The sequence below is a fragment of the Sciurus carolinensis genome, chromosome 1 (genome assembly GCF_902686445.1).
Source record: "Sciurus carolinensis chromosome 1, mSciCar1.2, whole genome shotgun sequence".
NCBI classification, from domain to species: domain Eukaryota; kingdom Metazoa; phylum Chordata; class Mammalia; order Rodentia; family Sciuridae; genus Sciurus; species Sciurus carolinensis.
Window position 1 is genome coordinate 145,770,123 of NC_062213.1, and position 27,139 is coordinate 145,797,261.

The 27,139-nt window shown below is 37.7% G+C and overlaps 1 protein-coding gene across 2 annotated transcripts in view; it reads right to left on the reverse strand.

Annotated features, from left to right (window-relative positions):
• Positions 1-4,330: 4,330 nt before the first annotated feature.
• Positions 4,331-27,139, reverse strand: part of St6galnac3 (ST6 N-acetylgalactosaminide alpha-2,6-sialyltransferase 3) — a 526,703-nt gene continuing 503,894 nt past the window's right edge. The window contains exons 4-5 of one of the 2 annotated variants that reach the window (XM_047534319.1): positions 7,970-8,077; positions 4,331-6,904 (exon numbers count right to left, since the gene is read on the reverse strand). In XM_047534319.1, the coding sequence (XP_047390275.1) occupies positions 6,718-6,904; positions 7,970-8,077 (295 nt within the window). In that variant the 3' untranslated portion in view covers positions 4,331-6,717. The remainder of the gene's footprint in view (positions 6,905-7,969; positions 8,078-27,139) is intronic. The other variant, XM_047534454.1, reaches the window with a different exon arrangement.

The window sequence follows — 27,139 nt, forward strand, 5'->3', positions numbered from 1 at the left end:
AAAAATCCCTCACCTAATGTACAGCTGTGCATTTACAGTCTCCTCTGTAAATAGACGAAGATTACTGGTTTTAAAAGTGAATGAGAGACTACAGCAAAAATGTGTGAACTCAGAAAAATGAGTGAAGCATAAAATATACTATGTGTAATAGAAATGGGTATTTACTCCGTAGCAGTGACAACAAAGTTAAACACAAGGAAATTAGTGCTTTAGGTTGGGTAACGAGGAACCATAAAATGCCTTGGTTCTGGTCCCTGGGAGTTTCTTAGAAGAAACTGCTCTCTGTAGGCAAATGCTTCAATTTGGAAGTTGGCTATTTATTAATCAAGATCTTCTCTACCTTTATGAAAGTGAGCTTCTAATTTTCTGAAGTCTCCAATGCATGAACAAAAGGAGACGTACATATGGAGAAAGAAGAGCTTTTCTACCTCAAAAACAAGTTGTGTATATTCTGAAAAGAAAAAGTAAATAGATGGGGAGAGAACTTAAAAACAGCTAAGTGAGGTTTTCTGCAGTGTTACAATGCCCAAGGACAGTTCCAATTCGGTGCCTTAGCAATTTACATGCAATTTTATTCTGGTGGTATCTCTAAGGTTCAGCAAAAACAAGCACCAGAACAATACACTATTTCTGAGCCACAGGAACCATTTTCAGGCCCCAGTGCATATAATTTCAAAATTCTTCACTCCTAGCAGTATCATATTAGTAAAAAACATATATAATTGTGTTATATATAAAGAGAAATATTCTTGATATATAATGTTTATCTATTGATATATAAATAATTTTATCAGTATGTATATTAAATATACTTATATATAAACATACTTCAGAAGGCCCTTTCAGTCTTGCATGCTGATTAAGTCTTGTGGGACATTGTGGGACATTTAGGGCTGGTATTTACCTTTCTGAAGGGTATGTGGACACAGAGAGTGTGTGCATTGCAATGATGAGCAATGAAACCAAAGAGAAGTATTTCACTGGCCACTGCTGATGCCCAATTTTACTAACCCAAGCAGCTGAAGTGGTTTGAGAGTGACTCTTCTACTCTGGTGAATAGTCAACAGTAGCACCTGACAGTTTCATCAGGTAACCTTCATCACCCAACTGCTCTTGGTGTGTGTTAGTCAGTTTTTCATCTCTGTGACCAAAATACCTGATCAGAACTACTTAGAGGAAGAAAAGTTTACTTTCAGATTTGAGATCATGGTTTCAGAGATTTAGTCCATGGTCTGCCAACATCGTTGCTCTGAATCCAAGGTGAGCCAGAACATCATGAAGGAAAGGCATGTGGGGTGGAAGTTGCTCTGCTCATGAAGGAGTGAGAGCAGGGAGAGAGAGAGAGAGAAAGAGAGAGAGAGAGAGAGAGAGAGAAGAGAGGAGAGAGGAGAGAGTTGGCAGGTAAGAAGTCTAATCATTCCAGGGCATGCACACAATGGCCCACCTCCTCCCATGTCTCACTTGCCTACAGTTACCACCTAGTCCCTTCAAACTGGAATGACCTGATTAGATTACAGCTCTCACCATCCAATCTTTTCACCTCCATATGGGGGGACACCTCATATCCAGACCATAACACGGTGCACCCATGGCTTAAATGTCTTCAATGCCATCTTTGTATTTTTAACACTGGTCTTAAAATTTCTTCTCTATTTATTTATTTATTCATTCATTTATTTAGGTACTGGGGGTTGAACCCAAGGGGCACATAAACACTGAGCCACATTTGTCAGCCCATTTTAATAGTTTATTTAGAGACAGGGTATCTCTAAGTTGCTTAGGGCTTCCTGAATTGCTAAGGCTGGCTTTGAACTCACCATCCTCTTGCCTCAGCCTCCTGCATTTCTGGGATTACAGGCATGTGCTACCATGCCTAGCTAGAATTTCTTGATATGAGAACATGGCCTAGTCTTAGCAACAAACATAGAGAATGGAGAATATAGACAATTACTAGGAGATGTTCCTTCAATTATGCAAATATTCATATACTTCATTGAGGGGATTCTCTGATTCTGAGTAGAATCAACACTAACTGGAGTACATTGTTTCCATGAATATAGATTCTTTTAATGTACCCATATGCATTTTTTTTCCAGCTGCTATTCTGTACTTTGAAAATATACAATGGAGTTGGGTGTGATAATGCACACCTGTGATTCCAGCAACTTTGGATTCTGAAGCAAGAAATCATAAGTTTGAGGCCAGTCTGGGCTACTTAGCAAGATCCTGTCTCAAAAAAAAAAAAAAAAAAATGTGATGGTGGGGTAGATGTGGGAGTGACTGGGAATATAGCTCAGTGATACAATGCCCTGGGATCCATCCCTATTACTGAAGGAAAAAAAATGTAGTAGAAAAAGTATTAGAGAAGGAGGCAGGAGATGAAAGCTTGGGTCTCAGCACTGCCAACAGTCTGTTTCATAGTCATAGATAATCGCTTCACTCTATATGGGTCTGGTCCTCACTCTAAGGTGGAGGAAATAGACTGGAGGGTCTTTAAAGAATTTTCAGCTCTAAAAGTCCAGACTACTTGGAAAGCCTGGCACTGGTTTCTTCAGTCATTGGTTTCTTCAATACACTATCAAAATAATGAGATCCTGCCATTTACAAATGGAGTTAAGTTCAAAGCATTTCTTCCCTTGTGTTCCAGGGACATTAATTCATTTGCTATGCTAAGACATGCAAATTGAAACTGGACAACAAAGTTGATTCTTTGCCTTTGACATGCCATGTTAAAGCTTAGATGGGTATGTTTTTTAAAAAAGTAAGTCATCTGTCTATATTTTTCTGCCTATCAAAATTAAACTCATCTCATAATTAGCATCCAATTAACACCACCAGGTGAAGTACTCAAGTGTTGTCTTTATTCTAAGGAAGCCATGAATGATTCTCTTCTGATGGCTTTATATTTCTTGGAAGGTCAACAGGTCCCCAATTCATACTTTTGTTCCCAGACCAGCTGATTCATACCCAATCCTCAAAGAGCAATCTCCTTATATAATTTCCTTTTTTCACAATGGTCACAGTTCTCTAGCTATATAATAAAAATCATGCAAATCTGAGTCCTGCTTATGCTAAAGACTGCCTTATTTGAATAGGGGGACCAGTGTTCATTTACTTCTGCATGAATGAAGCCTGATGCAATGTTTTTCAATGTGATTTTAGCTAAGCTGCAATCGGCAGAGTCTTACGATACAGATTGCTATACTTACAAGTCTGATTTGTGACAACTGTGGCATCTAATTGTGTTCCCGGTTCTAGATTTAGCGTCTTATCTAGCTTTATCCTTCTGGCCAGCTATTGAATATGATTTTATGTACTCTCAGCAATCAGTACTTTTACTTTGAATTTCTGCTTTTTTCATAGGATTCAAAATGAAACCCAACAAATTTCAGATGGAGTCTAAAATAGGGTTTTTTTGTGATTCATACATCAGTGAAGAATATAGGATCACATGTATGCTTTCATATATAGTTACATAGTTATAAGTATATAAGTATATATATATGCAAATAATTATATTCATACACAAATGGACTCTATGTCCAAATGTTCAAACATCACCCCAAATCTTACCAAATTTTATTTTATTTGATAGTTCTGGTAAAACTGTGCGAGCATCGTAATAAAAATCATCACTACTTGACACTAGGTTAACTTAGAAAGGATTCAAACATTCATTGTAAAATTGTTTTTAAACTTGCTTTTACTAGGTTTCTGCAGAACTAGAAATATTATTATTATTTTAATGATATTATTTTAATAATATTATTATTATTTTAACACATGCTTTTATACTGATTTCAGAAAATAACGGCATTTTTCATAGTTTTGCCTAGAGCCTTGGGTCATATTAAAACACTTTTATTTTTCACAGATATTAATTAATGTCCAGGATAGGTGCACATCAGTGATGAGTGAGTTCATTTACATATTCCAGTGTTTAGATGCTGGATGAAATCCTTTTCAGTTGACCACAACCTGTGGAAATGTCTAGAAATTGCCTCATACTTCTCTATCAGCAAATCTGAGATGAAAAATTTCTTCCAAACATGGGAGAAATTCAACTGCATTTCCACTAAAATTAGAAAGCTGGAATAAGAATTAGGAAATGGTAGCACAGAAAATTAAGACTACAGAGGAAAGGAAGTCAAGAGTTTCTACCAAAATCGCAATTACACTGGAGATAATTCAACTGGGTCTCCAAGTTGAGAATAAAATTTTTCTGTTTCTGATTTTAGGGGGGAAAAAAAAAGAGATGAAAGACAACAACAATGAAAAATGCAGAGTAGGAATTTTGTTTAAAAACAAAAGAAAGAAAAAGAAAGGAAAGGAAGAGAAGAGGGAGAAAGGGAGTAGGGAAGGAAGAGCAGAAGAGAGGAGCAATCTCCGCACTGCAAGTCTGGTGTCTGCCTTTTCTGCACACGTGGAGTGAGGAGACGGAGCACTGGGGCCTCCTTCATCAGGGAACCATAGAATGAGGCCAGAGAGCAACCATATTTTCAAAAGGTTTTCATCAGTAAGAGCAAAACCAAATAAGAGTTGACCCTCCATTTATTAGGAAATTAAATAAATTAGGTCATGGCATTCCCCAAAGCTTTCTGATTAATCAAGGATTCCTTTTTATTTAAAAGTGGAATTTCTGTATCACAACAGGGAGAAAAACACTGTATTACAATTTTAACATTTGTATCTGTTGATTTTTGCGTGGACATTTCGATTCATCATTAGCTCAAAAAAATATTCAGAGATCTGAAAATCACACAAGGAAACAACGAAATAAGACCAACTCACTTCAATGATGAAACTGGACCTTGGGAATTTTTATGGACATGGGTATCAAATGGGCAGAAGAGGAGCAGGAGAGAGGCTTTTACCCAGATCAGCACATTTTAATGATAATTCATCTTGATACTTAGTACTGGTAAATACATGCCAACTCTTCCTGAGGTGCAATGCATCATCACTTCCAGCCTCTTAAATATTCTTTAAGTCGAGCCTGGCTTTTGACTTTTAAATCATTCTGCAAGGAAGTACCTGGACTCCTAGCTACCCTCTCAGCAAATGAACCCTCTAATGTTTAATGAGCAATGAGGATACAGAAAACAGTTGCTTAAGCCTAGGACAGGAAAGTATTTCTCTACCTTCATTCATTCCTATTGTCCCTACTTCCCTATCTTTTCCCTATCTAAATAGAGCAATTAACAAAAACAAACAAATGAACAAAAGAAAAATAATCAAAAGTACTTAAGTTCATGGGGGTCCTAGCCAATGGCCAAGACCATCTTTATGATACTTTTTGTATTACCTTGATATAATATATTGTATTTGGCATTGCAATCAATTGGTTACTAATCTATATAAATGCTAGTCTATGCAAATATTAGCAAGTGAAAAGAAATATGGTGTATATCAGAACAATCAACAAATTATAGATCAACTACTAAAGAGATGGCAGAATATGCAGGCAATAGTTCAATGAGGTGGTCACGGGCATCACATGATATAGGGCATGTGAAAGGACTCTAAATGACAAAGCACTTTGGACATTAAGGTCATTATTATTGTTATTATGGTATAACAACTGATAAACTATGGGGAAAATTAACCCCAAGAAGGCAAAAGTTCTGTTCAGAAGTAATATAAGGAATCACTCATGTCTAACAGTCGGCACTTGGCAATGATACTGTAATGTATGGAAAGACACATCTTGGGCCTATAAAATAGAAATTTTAATATACAAATATATACTATGAAGTATGATAGGATACAAATTGATGTAAAAATATGCTTTGCTTTCCCTGTTTCATGATTTTAAAAAGCATGTAATTTTGTGTTGCTGGATGTTGAAGCAGAGTTAGGAAACCCTTTGGTTATGTTTTAGGAAAGTTTCACAGTATATGTTATTACAGTGTTGAAGTTGGTATCTTACATGTTAAATAGTCTTCAGAAGTATTTAGGACTCAGTCAAAATAACTAAACATTATTCCGATACTATGTTTAGTTATGATGTTTTGAGTAGTAAGCATGAAGTGGTCAGAGAGGAGATTCATCAAGATTTGCTACTTGGTACATTTTGGATTACGTGTTGAGATAGTCAAGTGACCCTGATCTGTAGGACTTCCATGATGTCTTCATTGCTAATTAGGTGATGGCCTGAGGCTTCAGCTATTGGAAGGACCACAGGAAGAGGGAAGATGGCATATCAGAGAGATACCTTCCCTTCCTCAGGTTAATTAGTAAACTGTGATAAGATACTTGTACCCTGATAGCATTTCTTGGGACAGTGTTTGACAGTTAACCATTCTTCAAGAGGGTGTTGCTGCCCATAGACTCAGTAACCCCTCCTCATGAGGCCAAATTCTATAACTTTTGAAAGTTACTGTTTAACAATTCTGGGCAGCTATCTTGAAGGGTAATCTTCCATTTCTTAAGTCACAGTTATCATATCACTGGCCTTCATTTCGATTCCAGTTAAATTATAAAGTGCAGTATGTAGTGTTGAACCTTCATAAAGAACATAATGTGTACCACCACCCTCCACGGAATCCCAGGTTCAAATTTCTAGCAGAGTCACCATCCATATCGAAGAATGTACAGGGACTTGAGCATTGTTGCTGTCGTCTTTATCATCACCTTCATGGTCATTGGCATCACCAGCATCACAGTTGTTATATCACGATCAGGACAAGTGATGTGGCAAGATCAGAAAAATCAACATCAAGACACTGTCCAGTTTGGGTGTGTAAATATTATTCTGTGTTTCTTGGCCCATTTAGCAAACACTTTCTTTTCAGTGATAAACCTGTGTCCCCCATATGGGGCATGTTCATGAAGAAAATACTCATCACACTCATCTCTTCCTTGTTCATAGTAATGATAGGGGACTTTTCTATACCCTTCTGTCCTAAAAAAGAAAAAAAGGAAAGGGAGAGAAAGATTGAGATGAAGAATGAAGCATTCACTTACAAGAATCCATTAGGTGCCCAGTAAATGCATTTACTTGAAAACCCATAGATGATTCTTGTTGATGAACTCAGTTAAAAGCTATTATGTATGAAAGCTTTTAGGAAGATGTACCAGGTTTTTAGTGCTTTCATAGATCGAGGAAAATTTATACATCACACCAATTACATTCAAACATATGGCTGTCCTTTGAAAGAGGAAATGGTGTATAATGGAAGCAAACTTGGCCAGACTGATGCTCTTACAGAATTTAAAGAAATTTTGTGATGTTTCAACAGTAAAACTTTGGGTTCATCTGTGCTCCACTATATGTATACAGTTAGGTTAGAAATATTTTTTCATGAAGATTGTGGCTGAGTATTACCATTTTGACAATATGATTAAAACAGTCTCTGAGTTATTTTGTGTCAATTGTTGGTAGAGAATATATTTCATTACCCTGATGAAGCATGGAGGGTTTGTTTTATTATCTAATTAGAAACTATGCCCCAGCTAGGATATACTATGGATAAACACATTCATTTTAAATAAGGATCTAGCAGATTACTCACTTATTAGTGAAATATAATTTCCAGTCATTCTTATTAAGCTGTCAGTTTCTCTGAGGCTTCAGGACATTTTGTCCTTCATGATCAAATATAACTATTGAGTGGATAGCCATCCATCAAGCCATTAGAGCACAGAGATGACAAACTCACTTTTGCAAATTAAATTGCCACTAAACTTGTTCCAAATTTCCAAGCTACAAGTCCCTGACACGCCACTGATTAAGGGAAAAGTGTTCCTTCTGACATTTGACATTAGTCTGTGGTAAATATTTTTCTTTTTATCACCCCTAAAAGTCACAACTTGATGCACTGACAATAAAATGTCATGTCAGCAAAGAACACCAGGAAATAATTGTTGCTTTATCTGTTTCTCAGATTTATGACATTAAAATGAATTGTGATATTTTGACAAGATATCAGAATTGGAGCTGCATAAAAATAATTTCCTGTGATCTTACTTGCAGTAGGTGTCATTTATCATCCCGTAGACGTGGATGCCGTAACAGGCATCCATGGCCAGAAGGAAGGTAAACCACCCCGTGCTGAGGTAGGAGCCAGACTGGACTCTGTGGGGAATAAAAACAACAAACAAAACAACACAGAAAACATACACAGAACAAAAATGAAGTGTGGTGAGAAACAAGCAACACTTTATCAGAAACATAGCACTTGTTACCAAGAAGCATTAAGAAACTTGACAATCTGTCAAGGATGCACACTTATTTTGAATTATCTCTGAATAATTTATAGACATGCTCTTGCTCTTACTACCTTAAGCCTCAAAGCTATGTTATGTGATAGAGAAGCCATATGGCAAATATCTGAAGTCAAATAATCCTGCTCCCTTCAGGTGAAAAATAATTTATTTGATTTTCCATAAGACACAAATTAGTGCTCTCTATCAGAGAACAGAGTTTTCTAAAAGTTGTGTGGAGCCCAGATGGGAACTGAATGATAATGGTGTTGCCTTGCTTACCTGGACAGATCACTTTCTTGAAGGCTTCTTGGGTTTTTAAGTGTCAATAGGGTGCAGTGTAGGTGAGTGGCTTAATCTATGAAAGCATCCAAAGTTTCTCTAAACCGTCTTTCAGGTATGTAAGATAGGACTTTTCCCTTGTAAGACCTATGTTACCAACCTCATCAACACATTTTTATCGGATCCTTACTATGCATTAATCACTATTCTAGAGGCTAGAAATATAGCAGTTGTCCAAACACCAAATTAATGCCTTTATGGAGCATGGAGGAATAGGTTTAAAGGCAACTGTGCTATAAACATTGGTCAGGGGAGGCTCTTTTGATAATGGGGGTAAAAATGTAAAAAAAAAAAAAAAAAAAAAAAATTAAGGTTTGTGAGTGGAGGTGGGGTTAGGAGTGTTTGGCAGATGAGAAGTCATGTGGACCATACCAGAGAAAAGTATTTCAGGAAGAGGAACCAACAAGGGCAAAATAACAAAAATGAAAGTGTGCTTGGTATGTCCAATGAGGAGTTGGGAAGCACAGTTGTTGAAGTGGAAGGGCAGCCAATGCCTCTAGATGTAGCACTGACTGGGGACACTGATTTCCAGAAATTGGACCACATTGAGTTATATGCACTTTCCTTTGTGATAAGAATAGGAGCACCAACACAAGTCAGTAGTATGTGCTATGTGGGTGGGAAGAGGTTCCAGAGAAAGGTAAGACAGACCATGGGGCAGCTTTGCTTACTCTGTGACTTAGCCTGCTCTCATTCTGCAGTCTAGGGTCTGAGAAGGAGCAGCAATGATAGGATCTGCTAATTTGAAAAGTGGGAGAGGTCAGAAGAGGCAAATGTCTTGACAAAAATCTCCCAAAGTGGCCAGGCGAGGTAACACATGCCTGTAATCTCAGAGGCTCAGGAGGCTGAGTCAGGAGGATCATGAGTTCAAAGCCAGTCTCAGCAACTTAGTGGGTGCTAAGCAACTCAGTGATACCTTGTCTCTAAAAAAAAATACAAAAACAGGGTTGGAATGTGCTTCCGTGGTTAAGTGCCCCATGTTCAATCCCCTGTACAAATAAATAAATACTTCCAAAGTGAATGCAGGCATTTTATCTATGTACTGTATAACTTCTCTTCTTGCTTTCTCATGCTACTTTTTCCACATTTTACTCCCTTTATATCCTCTTATCCTTCTTCATTACTAGTCTACATAAGCGCTGGTAGAGATCGCTGAAAATTACAGCATTTGCTTGAACATAATGAGAAAAATATGTCTCACTTCTTCACCCACTTATTTTATTTTTCCAACAAATATTTATTGGTATCCTATTAAGTGTCACTGACTGTGCTAGAAGCTGTTGATAAATATTTTCCTAAGGAGCACATGATCTAATGGAGGAGGAACACACATTAATACAATTGATCACAATACAATACAATAAAGCACAGGCCCATTTATTTCAGAGTCAGTACAGAGTGGAGTACAGAACTGAAGTGAAGTTGCCTGATCTCACGTTCCAGCTCTGTCACTACTTGAATGAGAGGCTGTGGACAGCTAGCCTCTTTGAGTCTCAGTATCCTTGTTTCTAAAATGAGATGATTGAACTAAGTCATAAGTAAAGTTTCCTCCAGTTTTAAAATAGATGATTCTGTGATTGTCACCCTCCATCATCAATCTGTGATTAAGCATTAACCATTGGGCAGTACCATGCTCTCTGCATGCTGGATGTTGCAATTAGCAATTGCATTAGTCAGATCACATTTAGTGCTCACTTATGTGCTGGGTATGACACAAAATGCATGGGATAGATGTAAAATAAAGTGTCTAGAAAGTTTTTCCTTGCAATGGTAATCACTAAAAGTTTTAGGGGAGGAACTTTGTGTTTGCCTGTTCACATTGCCATTCACAGAAAGTGCAAAATGACTGTCCAAGGCTGAGGACTTAACTAGACCATAGTGCTGAGGGTGAAGCTTAATTTGAATGAGGATAAATATAAGTCAGGGTAAATGGTCATTCCTTTGACATCGTGCCTCCCCAAAATTGTCAACAGTCAAGGATCCATATGGCATTCCAGGTCCAAGATAAAGGGGGATCCTTTGTGGGACATATGGACCACAACTGTGCAAAAGAAGCTCTCCTGACTTATTCTGGTCCAGACCAGATAGTCACTTCTGAGAGTTCAACAGTAAGCATTTGGGGTGGAGCCCTCAAAGGGTAATAGGACACACCTCTTTCAGTGGCTCCTCTATCTGTCTTCACTTGACCACAGGATAAGGGGTCAGGAATTGCAGGCTTTGGCATCTGGTCAAATATCTTTCCACCTTACCACCTAATAAGGAAATTTTATGGTATTTATGTTACTTGATTCCTTTTAGGTCTAACCTGATTTATATTGTTTCTGAGTAGACAGTTCATGCTAATTAGCCCAAAAGCTCTTCCAACAATGTGTGTTGCATTTGATTCAGACGCAGGAGGCTCATACTGCCCAAGTGTCCTGTCCTAAAAAACAGCACTTAATTAGACAGTTGCATTTTTCCCCCTAATGCCTCTGATATATTTGGGATATGAAATGGCATGAGGTTTCCTATCTACAGTACATGCTGAGACCTTCAGAGTGCTTTGTTCTCAAAATGCTCAAAGCTAATGTCCTCACAAAGATTCTTGAATGGAATACTAGCAACTGCTAGTATTCTAGCAAATGCTAGAATTCTTCCAAACAAATAGCTGGTGTTTTGAGTCCCTGGAGGAATGCACTGGTCTGGATGGCCCTGGCTCTGGGAATTCTTGTAGTTGTACCATATGCAAACTCTCCTGTGTTGTTGTGTGGGTGTGTTACAAAGGATTATAAACTATACCCAAGTAAACCTTTCAGGATTCAATAAAACAACACAAAAAGACTTGAACTGATGTACATGAATTTGTTTATATTTTTCAGTTTGAAGAGACCTAGCGATCACTATCAAATGGTTTAAAATTCTTAAGGAGTGTATCCTGGGGCCAAATATTGTAATTTGTCATGCCCACAGCACTATGTACCAGCTGGCCATCAACCATACTACTTTTTATACCTTCCACATTTAAGGATCAATAAAAGCAATTATTATCATCCACAAATAAGCAATCAAGACTCCCATAGGGATGATAAGAGAATTTAAGCTCCTAATTCAGTACAATAGAAAAGCTTAAATTAATGCAGTGGAATAATGAGCTAGTGAGCCAGGCAGGGGAAAATAAAGGCAGAAGAGTTACCAGGAAGTTATCAATCATTTGCTTCCACCGGCCAGCTCTGCCTCCCACTGCTCCTTGGTAATCAAGATACTTATAACCTGGAAACCACTTAAATATACCTGTGCATCCCTTGGAAAAATGATGCTGTCAACACCTTGATGTAGCACATGCTTGAAGGCATATCTTTTAAAATATGATCTTTCATCTAGTTTATTACTGATAAAATATAAGCAACTTTACTCCTTGATGTTTACCCTTATTCCGTGATAACTTAAGGCCATCACCTGAATACAAGGATTTGTTGTCTGTCAAACTATCCTAATTTTTACCAATCACAATACTGGCTGTCAGCATCTTTCCTTTGCCTGCTTTTAAGCATACACCTCTTCTTATTTCTGGAAACAATGTGAAGCACTTTTTTCCTATTCCCTGGAAAACCAGAAACTCTACAGAGTAACTTTTTTGTTTTGGATACTTTTAGAGGAGGAACTGAGTACTCTGCAAAGGTTACTCTTCAAAATAAAACTGGATCATGCTAAATTTATTATTTGTTCACAGGATGCTCTGCTAATTATTCAAAACTGTCTCTTCCACAACTTGGGTTTTGAACTCTAGAAGCTTTTACTTTGATGGGTAAAATGATAGCACTTTCTCTAGTTCAAGGTTTCTCAAGTCTCAACACTTTTGGCATTTTGGATAAGATAATTCTTTGTTGTGGGAGGTTTTCCTGTGCAGTTCTCTCATTTTTCCAGATTCCCCTCTTTTCCAAGCTCACCTGGGTTCTAATAGGATAGTAGATCTCTTGCCTGTGACTCCCATGCCTGTTCCTCTTAAAGTGTGGTTTCCTCTGAGGGTTCCCTGACCCTGAAAAGTCAAGTTCTCCTTAGCTATGGTTCTTATTCTGTCTTCTCACTGTCCTTCAGACTTTCCTCATCCAGACTGGCATCTTTCTTCCTTCTTTCTTTTATAAGTCTTTCTTAAACCATTCAGGATTGACCCATCCTGACCCATTATCTTTTCACACAACACTAGGAATGAGCAATCCTAGTGTTGGATCAGAACAAAGGGCCAGTCTTGATCTGCAATGGAGGATGCACACTAGGGAAAGGAAAGCAGCTTCAGGTGGGAGCCTCTGTCTCTGTGGCTGCCTCCCTTTATGGAATGGTTCCTTTGGGGGTCTCTGACTCAAGCTTTGCAATGTCAGTTCTGCCATTTCTCATTTGTTCCAGGAACCAATGAAAGTCAAGCCTGGAGACTCAGAGCTAACACATAAGAAGCATAATAAGCATTTATCAAGGCCTGAAGGAGATCAAGACCCTCCCAATAATGGAGGTTTATTGGAGAGCACAGTATTGGCAGTAGCTTCTGAAATCTGCAATACTCTGGAGTAAAAAGGGAATTTAAAAAAAGAATTAATCAATATTTCATGTCTTATTTTAACATTATTGGACCTCAGTTCTCTCATCAATATACTACACTGGCAGGATAAATAAAAATAGCAAAGTAAGTTTCCAGATACCTTCCTAGGAAGAAGGAATACTTGGCAGAATACAGATTATTCAATTAAAATCATTCTTTCCTCCACTCTTTTCAAAAGCACATGGATAATGAAAGAACACATTTAAACAAAGAGACTAGGCAAGAAAAACAGCTGATGATTATCAGTAGTACCTTGGGATTCAATCTAATATTGTGAACCAGTCTAATGGAAGCAGAGCTCAAAGTGTGGAAACAATATCAGCTGTCCCCAAGTCATATATTTTTGTATATTATTCAACAGTCAAAAGCTATGGAAATGCTCCAGAGTTTGCCCATTATATTAACACTGTGTATTTGTACTATCTATCAATGGGACATGCCCAGCAAATTTTTTAGGCACCAACAACTTTCTGCAATTCAGGCACCAGAATTCTCAGTCTCAGCTTGGATCATTTGCAAATGGACATAAAATTTTCAAATGGATAAAAACATCATACTATGGTGGTATTTCTTAAGAGAAGGTACCACGCTAAGAAAATTCAGGCCTGGGAAACAATCAGAATTACCATGGATAAAAGGAGAAAGCAGTAGATCTTAGAGGAAGACTATACTGCTGTCCCCCTCAGCTGATGCAGAAGGCCTGTGCTAATCAATAGGCATTTGCACTGGGAATATAGTAAATAGTTTTCCTGCCACAGAATCAACAGGACCCTCTGACTAGTGATGAATGCAATGAAATTGTACAAAAGAAGAGTAATAAGAAATGACTGTGTTCTTTTCAAAATGTACATTTAAAAGTAAAATAGCACAGCTCCCAAAGGTATGATTTATGGCTACTGTAAAAAAAAGAAGATACCACTCACAAAAATTACTTTTTTCATTCATCTCAAAAATTAAAAGGTTATTTCATTCTTGCCCTGGGGCTTTAATGCCCTTTCAATTGGAGATGCTGATTTCTGGGATTTCTTAAATGAACAATGGAACCCCAGGAAAGGCAGGGATGGCTGATGGAGATCTCCTTGGTCCATTTCATTTACTGGTGACCATTTCCTCAGCCACTCAGAATGGATGAGTGCTATGGACTGAACTGCGTTCCATCAAATCCTACTTTGAAATCCTAACCCCCAAGTGTGATATATTTAATATTTGGTGATAGCACCTTTGGGAGATAAATAACTTTAGGTGAGGTTATGAGGGTGTCATGATGATATTTGTTTCCTTGTAAGGAGAAGAGGAAACACTGGAGTTCTGCCTCTTTCCACCACATGAAGGACAGCAAAAAGGCAGCCATCTACATTTAGGAAGAAAGCCATCACCAGAAATCAATAGTACTGGTACCCTGAGCTTGGACTTCCAGCCTTCAAAACTATAAGAAAATAAATTTGTGTAGTTTAAGTCATGAAGTTTATGGTAATTTGACATATGACAGCCAGAGCAAATCAAGACAGTGGGTATCCTGCAAGGCCCTTTCCCAACAAATCTAAACTTGCATTGTTTTTTCCAGGACTCTTTTTCCTGAACTCTCTACTCCAGTCATTTGGGCCCACTTATGGCTCCTTAAACATACCTAGTGCATGCTAACCTCTGGCTCTTAATCTTTGTGTATGCTTTTCCTCTTCCTGAAATGACCTCTCCAGTTTCTAATTGATTGAGCTTCAAATCTGCCTGCTCTCACACATCCAAAAGATTACTGGGTACATAGAAATAACAAGTTGCCCCTACCCATCTCAACTCAGGCTCATGTCAGGGAGGCAGACTTGAAGACTTTTCAAAACTAGGGCTATCAAGTGTGTAATTCTGTAAGTGCTATGGGAGTATCAAGGGAAGAGCAAGAAATACAATGGGGGAGTTGTGGAATTCCTTCTTTAACAGGAGGTAGGGGCTGAACTAGAGATGAAGATCAAGTAGAAAGTAGGCAGTAAAAGAGAAGAAAGCAGGTCTCCCAGGCTAAGGGGAGGGTCCATACAAAATAACAGGAATATAGGTTAGTGAGGATCTGTCTCCTAATCTGAAATGAACCTCAAAATACCTTCAGTGTTTATTTCCATACTACATTGTGGGCTAGAGACAGGATGCATAAGAAGACCTGATTTATTTTTCTGTGTTACATTATGTTTTGAAATATTAGAAATATCTTGATGTTTTTTACAGTTTTTTTTTCAAATGTAGGAAATTTATGGATCTGGAGAAAAGTATCCAGAAGAAAATTGGCAGAATTATGTTTTCTCTTCCTCATTAAATTTCTCATTAATTCAGAATTGAGAACAAATGTAAACAACATATGACGAAGAATAAAAACAATTCAAAATGTGTGGTGATGGATGCACCTAGTAGTGATCATCTGTGTTATAAACTAAGTTACAAATCATTAGCAAACTCATCTAATCTCCACTTATCACCAGGAAGGCTTCCTCAGTACATACCTGGAAGCTCATGACCTGTTGCGTTGGCAAAGGAAACAGTTCTTACATAAACTCTTACTTTACTTATATGGAAATGAAGGTATGTGCCTCCTCCTCTAAGCATGTAAATGCCTCGTAGTATCTTTCGGGCCTGGAAATATTTAATTTAATGACCTGTAAATATCTCATCCACCTAGTAAAGTTTCTAGGAGAAGGAATGATGCTATGTACTTTCATACCCAATCTCTATCCTAAATAACTTTGTTATCTTCCCTGGATCTCTGATTTCCCTCATGATCCCAGACTTTGAAGATTCACAGCATTCATTTAGTTGGTGTGGGTATGAGTTGCATAGTACTCAGGCTACTCTACAGACCCTATCACAATGACCAAAGGTTTTAGTGCTTTCTTCCTCTGCAAGGTGGTATTGGCAGTCCTCTCTCTGAGCATAGCTTGCTTTTGAGTGCAGTAGCCCTTCCTCACTGCCTCTGGGCATGGTCAAATGACTCTCTCAGACTGGAAGATGAGCAGAAACAAATACCGTGATAATTCCCTGTAGGGATTTTAAGATGCATCACATGGTTCCCATTTCTTATACTCTTTGCTCCATCATGAGAACAACACATCTAAGGTAAGTGTTTCTTTAGCCTCAGTCCTGGAATGAAGAACCTCATGGTACAGACATGAGCTGAAATCAAAACCAAATCCAGCTGAGCTTAGCGGAGGTAGAGCTGCTCAGGGATGTATGAGTAGGCAATAGAACTATTCTTATTAGTCATTGAGTTTTAGAGTTATCTGTCAGGCACTAAAAGCTGATTCAGATATTTCAACTGATAATTTCTATTATTTACAGAGAATTGATATATACCAGACCTATAACTGTCATAACTATGCATTATTCTCCAGAAGTAATACTCTAAAACCCCACCCTCTAGAGAATATTAGTATTCCCATTAAACAAATAAACATCCAAGGTTGTACAAAGTATTATATTTGCCCAAGGATAATCTAAACTCAGGTTCTTAAATAAGTTCTTTCTTGGTCACTGTTCTTAGTGTTGTATGAGGCATTGCATGTCTGATACAGCAGCCAGCAAAGGATCTCAGTCCTTCTGGCTCCACTATTAACCCTTAGAGAATTCTTAGATATATCACTTCTTCCTGGACTATGGCTTCTCTGATAGTAGAATTAGAAGATCTGCTTAGGGTCTTTCATCATTAGGTGCAATTCTATAAAAGTCATGTTAGAGAAATTGTAAATATATAGTTTATTTTTAGTACAGAGCTGTATCACCACTTCATAGATTCGTGCTTGTAACTTCAGTTCAAAGCACTTTTAGAATTTTAGCTTTAGACTTGTTCACACAACAGTTTTATGCCACTGATGTGGATATGTACATCTACTAAAAGAGATAAAGAGGTAAGTCCTGAAGTAAAGATGAAGTTCCTGGACCCACTTCGCTCCCCACCCCTGACTTCCTTCCAGTTCTTTGTTTCTATCAACATTTAATAAATCCCCCTCTTTGGTTGGTGTCAGCTGAAGAAGGAGTCTCTTCTTTGCAACTAAAGATTGAAGTTGGATCGGTTGACCTCTAAGATCTTTTCCAGCACAACTGAGTCCATAGAATATTTTAGGTATAATTAGGGACTTTACTTTCAACTAATCCTTGACTCTTATTAGCAACCCTTCTTTGATCTGATCCTACTTTTATACTTAGGCTTAAAATAGTTGCTTCTTCCTAACTTACCCTTCAACTTATCTTGAAATCATGCCCTTCCTAAATTGATGTAGGCTTCAGTACTCTGAATGCTAATCAGCTTCTCTACCTAAGGCACAGGTGCCTGTTCTCTGCTAACCTGATAAATGTAATTAAAGGAAGGGTTGGTCTTTCTCTTGCAGCTCTCCTATCAGCCATACCTTCTGCATATATTTTCCTTATGACTTAAGAAAAAAAAGAGAGAGATTATAATCAGGGAGGTATATGTCTAAACAGATAAAAGAACTTTTCCTCCCTTTTTCCTCCTTTGGAAGAGAAATAAAATGACTTACTTTCCCCTAACTTTGTGACATAACCAGAGCTTGAGTTAAACCAAGCTTTTCCTCCATAAATTGTTCTAGCAGAGAAAAAGACTGAAACTTCCTCCTGACAAAAATGTTTTCTGAGTTTCTATTCTCTTTTAAGATGAAAATTTACATTTAAAAAACAACTTTTAAATTACTAAAAATTTAAACAAGAATCTGTAACAGTGGTTTGAGGTTGTTTTACCCCAGAGAGGAAACTGGGGGTCCAAGTCTTGCTAGTTTCTCCAGTACCTCTAAGATCACTATTAAACCGACCTCAGCTAGAGCCAAAGCGATCAGCCACACCTAACAATGAGATTAAAAAATACGAAGCAGGTCAGACCTTCCTTTGATTGAAAAAGACTAATTTTGCAGTCACTTCTTGCTTATCCAAAGCTATTGTCATATTTATGACTGAGTTACATGGCTCAATAAGTCCTGGAACCAATTATTTTGAAGGTAATATTTATTTTCAATGGGAAACTCTAAGCTAAGTCCCCATTTCCACCGTCTATTAAAATTGTTTTTATCTGGCTCACTAAAGGAAGATAATTCAATTCAAAAAGGTCAGAAGCAACAACTGACATATGAGTCTTCAGGCATTTAGAATTTTAGAGCCTCTAACCTAAAGAAGAGGCTTTAAAGTCTGTCATTTTCCCCATATGCTGACATTAATTGACTATCTTATGTGTAAGATCTTTGCCAAATGTTAAGGTATCATGAGCTGATCAAAGCAGGTGCTGGTCTAACCATTCTACTCCGGCTTGGCTGTTCCATCTGAATACCTGAAGTTAAACAAGTTTAGTGATGGAACGTTCCTTGAAATTGTCCAGGGTAATTGATTCTCACCTATTAAAACAAACTACTCTTCCACCATACCAGAATGCTATTTCAATTAAAATTTGCCAGAAATTTCAATTAAAAAAATTTCCCTTCTATCTTTTAGATGCCTGTTGAAATGAGCCTTAAGAGCAGAAAATGTTTCATTTGTGATCCATCCAAATTTTCCTGTTGATCTAAATTTCTTGTTGGGTGAAGGGAAGAATCTCTGGTGGAGGTAGTGTCCGTCCCACGGCTCAGCTGACCACCAGTTGGGAAAGTCCTGTGTTTGTTCCCTACAGTAAATGTACTTGAGAAGATTTTCTTATGTACACACCCTGGCAACCACCAGAACCTCCAGAAATGTAGGCGACCTTCCCCTTTTCACAATAATTTATTCTGCCCAAATCAGGGGAAAAATTAGAACTATAGAAATGTTAAGAAGGTACAGTCCTTCACTTCTCTGCCAGAGGAAGATGAGAGCCATAATTCTTCACACTGAAGATATAGTTTTCAAGTGTCTCTGAAATTCTTCAAGTGCTATATTTTTGTTGATCCAGAGTAGCCAAAATGCTATAAAGAGGAAACTAGAACGCTGAGCCAAAGCAGTATATCCTAGGAAATGCCAAGGGGGGGAAAATACAAAATGGAACTTAGAAAATGCTCCTTATGTGAAAGCAACTGATTAAAATGCAAGAATGTTGTATGGCCACAGATTTTCCTATATTGCAACAGTCACAGAATGTCAGAAAAAGAAATCTCCATGCCCAACTATAAAAATGAGGAAGACTCAATAAAACAGGGAAGGAGATCCTCCGTCTGGCTTTATGCTCATGTTTCTGCACTCTAAAATTCTGTCTAAAGGGGTTGCAGGGAAGTAACCAGGAGAACTACTGAACTCTGAAAGCTGTTGGATAACTATATTCGGAGCCCTCTTATTGTATTCCCTCCTTTCGCCTCTCCTTCCCCTTACTTCTGCTATAATCAAAGAAAAAAAAAATGAAAAGAGCTACATAGGGGTGAAACAGGAGACAACATTTTATGAAAGTCTTACCCCAAAGTAAGAACATGGATTAAAGGTAGCTTCTTTCATTCCTCATGAGCCTGACAAAGGAAGTGGAGAGGGGTGCTGACCAAGGAGGTTTAACTAGCTCCCCCTTCAGACCTCACCCTTCAGTCCCTGGATCCTTGGCCTCTACCTCCTGGTGACAGCCCCCATCTCCCTGGAGGTACTGTTTCTGAGTCCTCTCTCCTTTTCCCCAGTTGTACTTCCCACAACTGCTAGTGATAATAGATTTTATTGTCCTGGCAGCATAGACTGGATATTGGTACTTATTAAAATATTTGAAAAAAAAAAAAAAAAAAACTTCCTAGGTGATTATAGCATGGTGCATAGCAGCCAGGGCTGAGAATCACTGATGTAAATGGTAGCTAGGTTTGAAGATTCTATTAGAAGTTGAGTTCCACTTTATTATGAGTTAAATTAGCTTCTGAGAATTGGCCTGAGAATCTAGCCACTACTTTAAAAGTGGTTTCTTTAGGAAAATGTGTCTCAGTTTATAAATGGCCAGGCTGCAACCTGACTGGAAGCTTGCCAGTGGAGGGATGCTGGTGGCAAAGGTGCCCCATCTATTGAGTCAGCCATCTCTAGCATATAGCAGTCACTCAATTTGTCCAGCTCAGTTGAATAATATTTGGGACAGTAGCCTGTTCCAAGTAGGAAGTTGTCAACATATTTTTCCCTAAAGATTTTAAAACATTTTTCTGATATTGTCTCAACGATGGTGTAACAGATACTGATATGTCAGATATGTCTGAGGATATATCAGGGATATGCCAGTGCTACAGGCCAAGTCAGCACTCTAAGTCCCATAAGCCTCATATGCAGCTCTTGTCCTCATTTACCTCCAGAATCAAGTTCTAAACTCTCCTTTTTTTTAGTCAGTTGACCCATAGCTCAGACACGATTTTATTAGGATTGAAATTTGCTCTCCACTTCTTTATAAATAAGAAATTGTAGTGAAGGATTGATCACATACTGTATATATAATAGAAAGAAGAAGCAAAGATGAGGCTCCAGATGAAGATGTGTTTCCACAGTTAGTTTCACTCACAGAAGATATGTCAACATCACAAAGCTTAATCACTGCAGAATCCCTGAGATGATGAGGTAAAATATCAATTTAACTCAATTTAATCTTCACTGCAAAGAAAACTCTCAGAAAATTAGTAGTGCCTTTTGTCCCATCCTGGAGTAGGAAAGCACACACCCAATGGGGTCTCGTGGCAGTTGATCTTAGGTCATTCCACACACAAAGGAGAAGCTCGCTCCTCTCTACCCTTGCTGCCTCTGTGCTGGCCTCTTGCTGCTGAGGCCTTCAGTTTCACACTGGCCAGAAATGACTTTTGCACACCAGCTTCCCATAGGAAAGCTTCCTTAGCTTTTCTGTTAGTACAAAGCTCTTTCAATTATGTCCAGCTCAGAAATGTCATTTTATTCATCAGAAGGCCACTTTACAGTTTTAAATGGCTTTGGACCTGCCACTTTTTTTCAAAACCCTGACCATGAGAGCAGTTGCTATTCTTCTCAGGCTGAACTTGCAACAACTTTTCAATATAAACCTTCTGTTAATAGGACTAATGCATTTGAGATTGTTACTGGATTTGCTGAAGAGATTTTTTAAGAGTTCAACTGCTAGTTTGCACAATGTGAGAGAAGAAACACTAAGCGCTCACAATCGTGGTGTGAATGAGCGCTGTTTCCTTTTGCTGCCACTTCAGGAATGAAATATGGTGTCAGAGCAGCCGAAAAACATGTTAGGTTATAAGTGACTCAGTCCCTGAGTTTCTCTGGGCGATTTTACTAATCCATTAGTCTGCTTAGCTGTGGCATCATCATTTCCAGGATATGGATGTAACCCTGACTTTACCTTCTTTCTTCTTGGTGCTTCAAATTCTTTCTTCATGTCATTGGCTTCAGTTTCTCTCTTTGCTTTACACTGCTACTTTAAAACCCTGGTAACAGGGAGGCTGGGTTAGGCCTCAGATTAGTGCCTCTGCCCACTGTGGTGCATAATGGAATCTACAGTCACCTTTAACTGGGGAACAAGGTGGGACTGAACTGGTGACAACAGTGAATCAGGTCCCAGGGAGCCATCTTCTCCCACAGAGTTCCTCTGCAGTTGTGGCACAGTCTTTAAAAATCACAAAAATTGAAGGTGGGGAAAGAGGTACATTTTTGAAAAAGAAAGAATTACACTTGAGCATTACTATGGAGAAAGATGTGTTCTCCTATCTCTTTCCCCAGTAATTTTTTTGCAGTCACAGGTGACTTTATTGTGGAAACCGCCTCAATGTGTTTCCAGGTGAGGTGTTAGAACTGAGAGACTACATGCTGGGTTAGACACAAAATCAATATTGTTTGATTCAGCCTCGACAATTCATCATGGTACTTTCCCACATCATCTCTTTCAAGAAGGCAATGCAAGAGGAAAATCGGATTTTTCTCTAATCAAGGGTGAGGAATGATTTTTAGCTTTGTGATAATCAAGGAATTTCAAAGAATTCAGTGTTGGTTAAACTATTAAAGTCATTCAAATCCCAATTTCATATTGCAACATGCCACAAAAATCTGCGTTTGATTATAATTAATTTTTTTTTTTTTTTACTTTATACACTATTAGAAAAGCAGTACCACTTAATAAGTATGTGAAACATAGCCCCAAAACTACTAATGAAGGATCCCTGGGTGGATAGGTGGACCATTAGTTGCTCCCAACAATTCACTTGCTTCCTTGAAGAGTGGAGAAGGGTGGACAGGGAACCACTTTCCTACTGATAACTGTTATTTTTCTCAAACATACATGTTTCTTATTTTGGGAGTAACTCAGAGATATGTAATCTCAGCAGTTTCTTCTTTTTTGTCTTAAAAGCAATACATCGTTTTGATTAAAGAATTGTTTCATGGACAACTTATGTTTTAGAGGGAGGTATGTTATTTGTATTTGTAGCCTACCCAGCATATGAAGAAATAAATAGAAAAAATATTCATATTCAAAATTTAATATTACTGAGTATGTTGAATATTGAAGACCATTATACATTGAGAGTTCTGTGATAAGAAGTGAAAAAGTTTCATGCTAAAAAACACAACAACTAAAATAGGATCAAAAATATATTTAATGGTTCAGGCATTTTATATAGATATATATATATATATTTACATATTTGTATAGTATAATATATGCTATAGTAATATATAGTTTATATGTGTAATTATAGTATTTATATTTATACATTTATATGGTATAATCACCTGAAGAATAGGATTCACTCCTCTCAATTTAATTTGCACCCTACATATTAGGAACACAAATATTGCACAAAATTGAAGGATGAAAGCACATGTATTTATTTAGCAAACACGATGCCCTTATTCAACAGACAGCAAGCACATAGCAAGGAGCCTGCTGTGAGTCAGGCACCGCATGGCTAAGGTATTTTGCTTTACAGTGTGGAGTAATTCCCGCATCGGGAAAGAAAGCGCGTGAACATCTTTGTGTTGGGCCTTTAGCAGATCCATGAAGCACTTTGTCTATAATAATATGACATCTCTCTGAATAAAGGGTTCTGTGACTTAGGGAGGAATTGGTCTCAAAAGTGGCATTAACACCCTCTCTCTCCTCTTACAGGCCACAAATGTCCAACATCCTCTCAATGCCGCTTCAAAGAAAGTGTTTTAAAAAACAGGATCAATATTCTTCGACCTTCTTCTTGGGATTCTAGGCCTCACGATTCACCTGGCTCTGCTGCCTCCCTCCCTTCAGGCCTGCAAACTTGTCACCTCACTTTGTTCCCAGCATCGGGGACAGCATGCCCACGGAGAATCAAGCTTCTCCTGCCTGGGATTCTATCATTTTCTGCTTCCCTGACCCGACTTTGATGCTTCCCTGCTCTGTGCTGAACTGGAGTAACAAGAGCAAGGAGTTATTGCTTCTAAGCAGAGTAGGCTGTCCGCACGGTTAGCCCTTGGAGCAAAGAGCATGTGTGTTTACTAAAGTGAGGAAAAATGGAGACACTTGAAGCCTCATCAGTAAAGAAAATAAAGCTAACAGGGGAATTTAATTACAAGCTCACTGACAACCAGTTAGCATTGTGTTTGGGTTCATTTCTCTCTTGGCTATTTTATAGAAAATATTTCAAATTAAGAAAATAAAATCCTGTGATAATTCCCATGCTGCCTAAGTTGTTACAGAGCCCAGAAAAATATGGAGCATTTCCCAATTCATATTACCAATCCAGCATCCCACTGATACTAAAATCCAAGAAAGAGCCAAAAGGGGGTAGAGGGAAAAAAATGACAGTACAATCTCATTTATGATTACAGACTCAAAAATCCTCAATTAAAACCTAACTAACTGGTTTTAGCACTAAATTAAAAGGTCATACTCTATGACCAAGCAGTGTCTACTCCAGGAATGCCAGGAAGATTTAATACAAGGAAAGCTATTAACACTTCCCACATGTGGTAGGTTGAACCCTGTCAATGGGATGCCAATAGGCCTTATATAAAGGAGGGAGAAACACAAAATGTTTAAAAATGAAGAGTTTAACAACATTAACTGGATTTCTTGGCTGCTGGATATCTCCAACAGCTTTCATATACATATTATGAGCTAATGCAATCTATAAGAAGAGAATATATTAAGTAGCATATCCCTAACTTATTCAGTCCAGACAATAGATTCCTTCCCCCAATTTTTTTCATGGACCAGTCTGTGGAATGAATGTCTCTGGCAAACATTTTTTGATGGATCCTGTATTCATTATTCATTTAACGAAGAAATACCACATCATTTCCTCAACAGATGACAGAAAGAATTTGATAAAACTCAGTATTTAACCCAAATAAAAATGTTTTAGTATTTGACTAAAATGTTTTCATTAATTCTCAATAAAGAACACCTCTATTAAAATAAAGGCCAGCATTGTAAGTCATGGTTAAATGTTAGAGATAGGTCATTAAGAGTCAGGAACAAGAAATATGTATACTGTTGTTTTACTCTTTAACATTCTGGAAACTTTAGTGAATGGAATTAACACATAATTGTTTACAATAGAAAGAAACAAATCGTCTATCTGAATGAATCTTCAATCTGAATGAAATAATTCTATCTAAATGAAAAATAGTAAAAGGAAGGAAAATGGATGGAACTCGAGAAGATCAGGTTAAGCAAAATAAGCCAAACTCAGAAGGTCTAGGGTCATATGTTTTCTCTCATATGTGCGAGTTAGAGAGGAAAAAGGAAAGGAAATGTGTGCATGAGGGATCTCATGAAAATTGAAGCAAGATTAGTAGATTAGAGGAAATGGACTAGACAGAAGGAGGATGGAAGGGAAAGGGGAAATCCTGGGGAATGACATGGGCCAAAAGATACCGTTACACTGTGTGCATGTAAAATGTAACAACAAATTACAGCTTACGTACAACTATAATGCACCAACTAAAATAAGAAGGAAACTAAACACTATTAGAACAAGAGAGTTAGATAACTTGAATACAAAATATATATTTAAAAACTGATAGTTTTCTCTTATAACCAGAATCAATAGTTAGAAATAGAATGTGCCAAAATAACCTTAAATTTATAATAATAGCACAATAATGAAAAGTATTGAGGAATAATCTTAATAAAACTTTGCAGGACTTTCAAGACTGAACTACCAAATTTTGCTGAATTGGAAGATATGTTAATTCTTCTTAAATTAATAAGTTTAAATGCAATTCTGATCAAAATTCCACTGATATGAAAGTAGTCATAAAAAAGGAAAACACGTTGATAAAATGAAGAGAAAATGTTGTTAACACATGGAATTGGAGGGGTTAATGCTTTTAACATAAAAGTTGCTTTATTAAGTGAATGAAAGGGGACATACACTGTAGGAGTGGGCTTGTGTACCCACCTGGCACTTCCAGTTCAGGACCTTTGGTTTTACTCTGACAAGTGTACTTTCTTGGTAAGTATTCTCCTGACCCCTACATCAGATACCAACCATACCCACTAGGGTGGCTGCTCCGGTTTTTTCATCTGACTTCATTTTTCACCAAACTATTCATCAACACCTGATGTAGTAGAGAGGTTTTAAATCATTTGTTTTTCTCCTCTCATTAGACTACAGAGTTCATGAGTGTCATTTATTTGGTCAATGTGTGTTTTCCTGCGATCTAGAGTAAAAATCATCATATAATAGAAGTTCAATAAATATGTTTTGATTAAGTGAATGAATACCATGTACTCTCCTTTAATAATTCTAAGTATTTCCTACATTCATTGGACACTTTGACTAATGTATTAGTGTGACAGTCTTTTTCATTCATATCAGCATGTTCATGCCTTAAATTCGTGTATTTAAAAATACTTTATTTGTGTTGGAATGAACTTGCTATTTTGTATTGGAATTAATTTTATATGAAGCAGAACTTTAAAGTTCAGGTAAACACCACATTTAATGGGAATCCATCATACACCTATCCAAAAAAAAAAACATTTGGACAGACTATCTATCTCATCTTGGTAGTTTAAGAGGAGTTGTTGCCCATCCTAGGTTTGGTTGGGGCAGTCTTAGGACCATATAAGGTACAGGACTGCAGAGTCAGAATCAGAGCCACAGATTTTGACTGGGCAGCTTGTCCCCTACATAAAGGTACAGACCAGGACAGAGGCTAGACACATATGTGTCTTAAAATCCTGCCTGTACTCTGCCAAGATTTGCTCCTTCATTCTGGCTGCATCAACCCAGAGGAAGAAATGCCATAATATTATGATGAAATAAGAAATAAATATTTCAGATTTTCCCCCAGTTCCTGGCATAGAGTTCAAGTTCAAGTTCAAGTTCAAGTTCAAGTGATTTCTTGAGTGTAGGATGATAGGAGCATCTTTTGTTGTAATATTTGGTTTTAGTTCTTGATTCCTGACATAACAGTTTCAAAAGCCTTGGAATCTTCAGAGTGGTATGAGTGCCTTTTGGTATGTTAATGACATGACTGGTGATTGGGGACCCTAGAAAACCTCAGGATGGGGGCTGGTTGCTAGAGGAAGCAATCATGTGATTAGAGGGTTTCAATTTAAAACCTCATTCCCTAATCAGAAGAGTACAAGATTGAACTCAGTTACCAATGGGCAATGGTTTGATCAACCATGCCTACATAACAGAATCACCATAAAATCTATAAACAAAGGGGTTCAGACAGCTTTTGGGTTGGTGAGCACATGGAGGTGATGGGAAGGTGGAAAATCCATGCCCCTCCTCACATACCTTGCCCTGTGCATCTCTTCCATTTGGTTCTTCCTGAGTTCTACCCTTTATAATACACAGGTAATAACAAGAAAATGGTTTTCCTCAGTTCTATGAGCCATTCTAGTAAATCATTAAACCTACTAATAGATAGACAACCCCAGTTTATAGATGCTGGTCAGAAGCACAAGAAATTGCAATTGGCATTTCAGTTTTGTGGGACTGAGACCTTGGTGGGGATCTATACAAACTTTTGGTAGGTAGATTCAGAATTGAATAACATTGTAGGATACCTGGCTGGTGTTTGAGAATTGGTTGAGTGTGCAAAAAGATCTCACACATTTGCCATCAGAAAAAGTGTCTTTACGTCTAGAGAAACAATTTT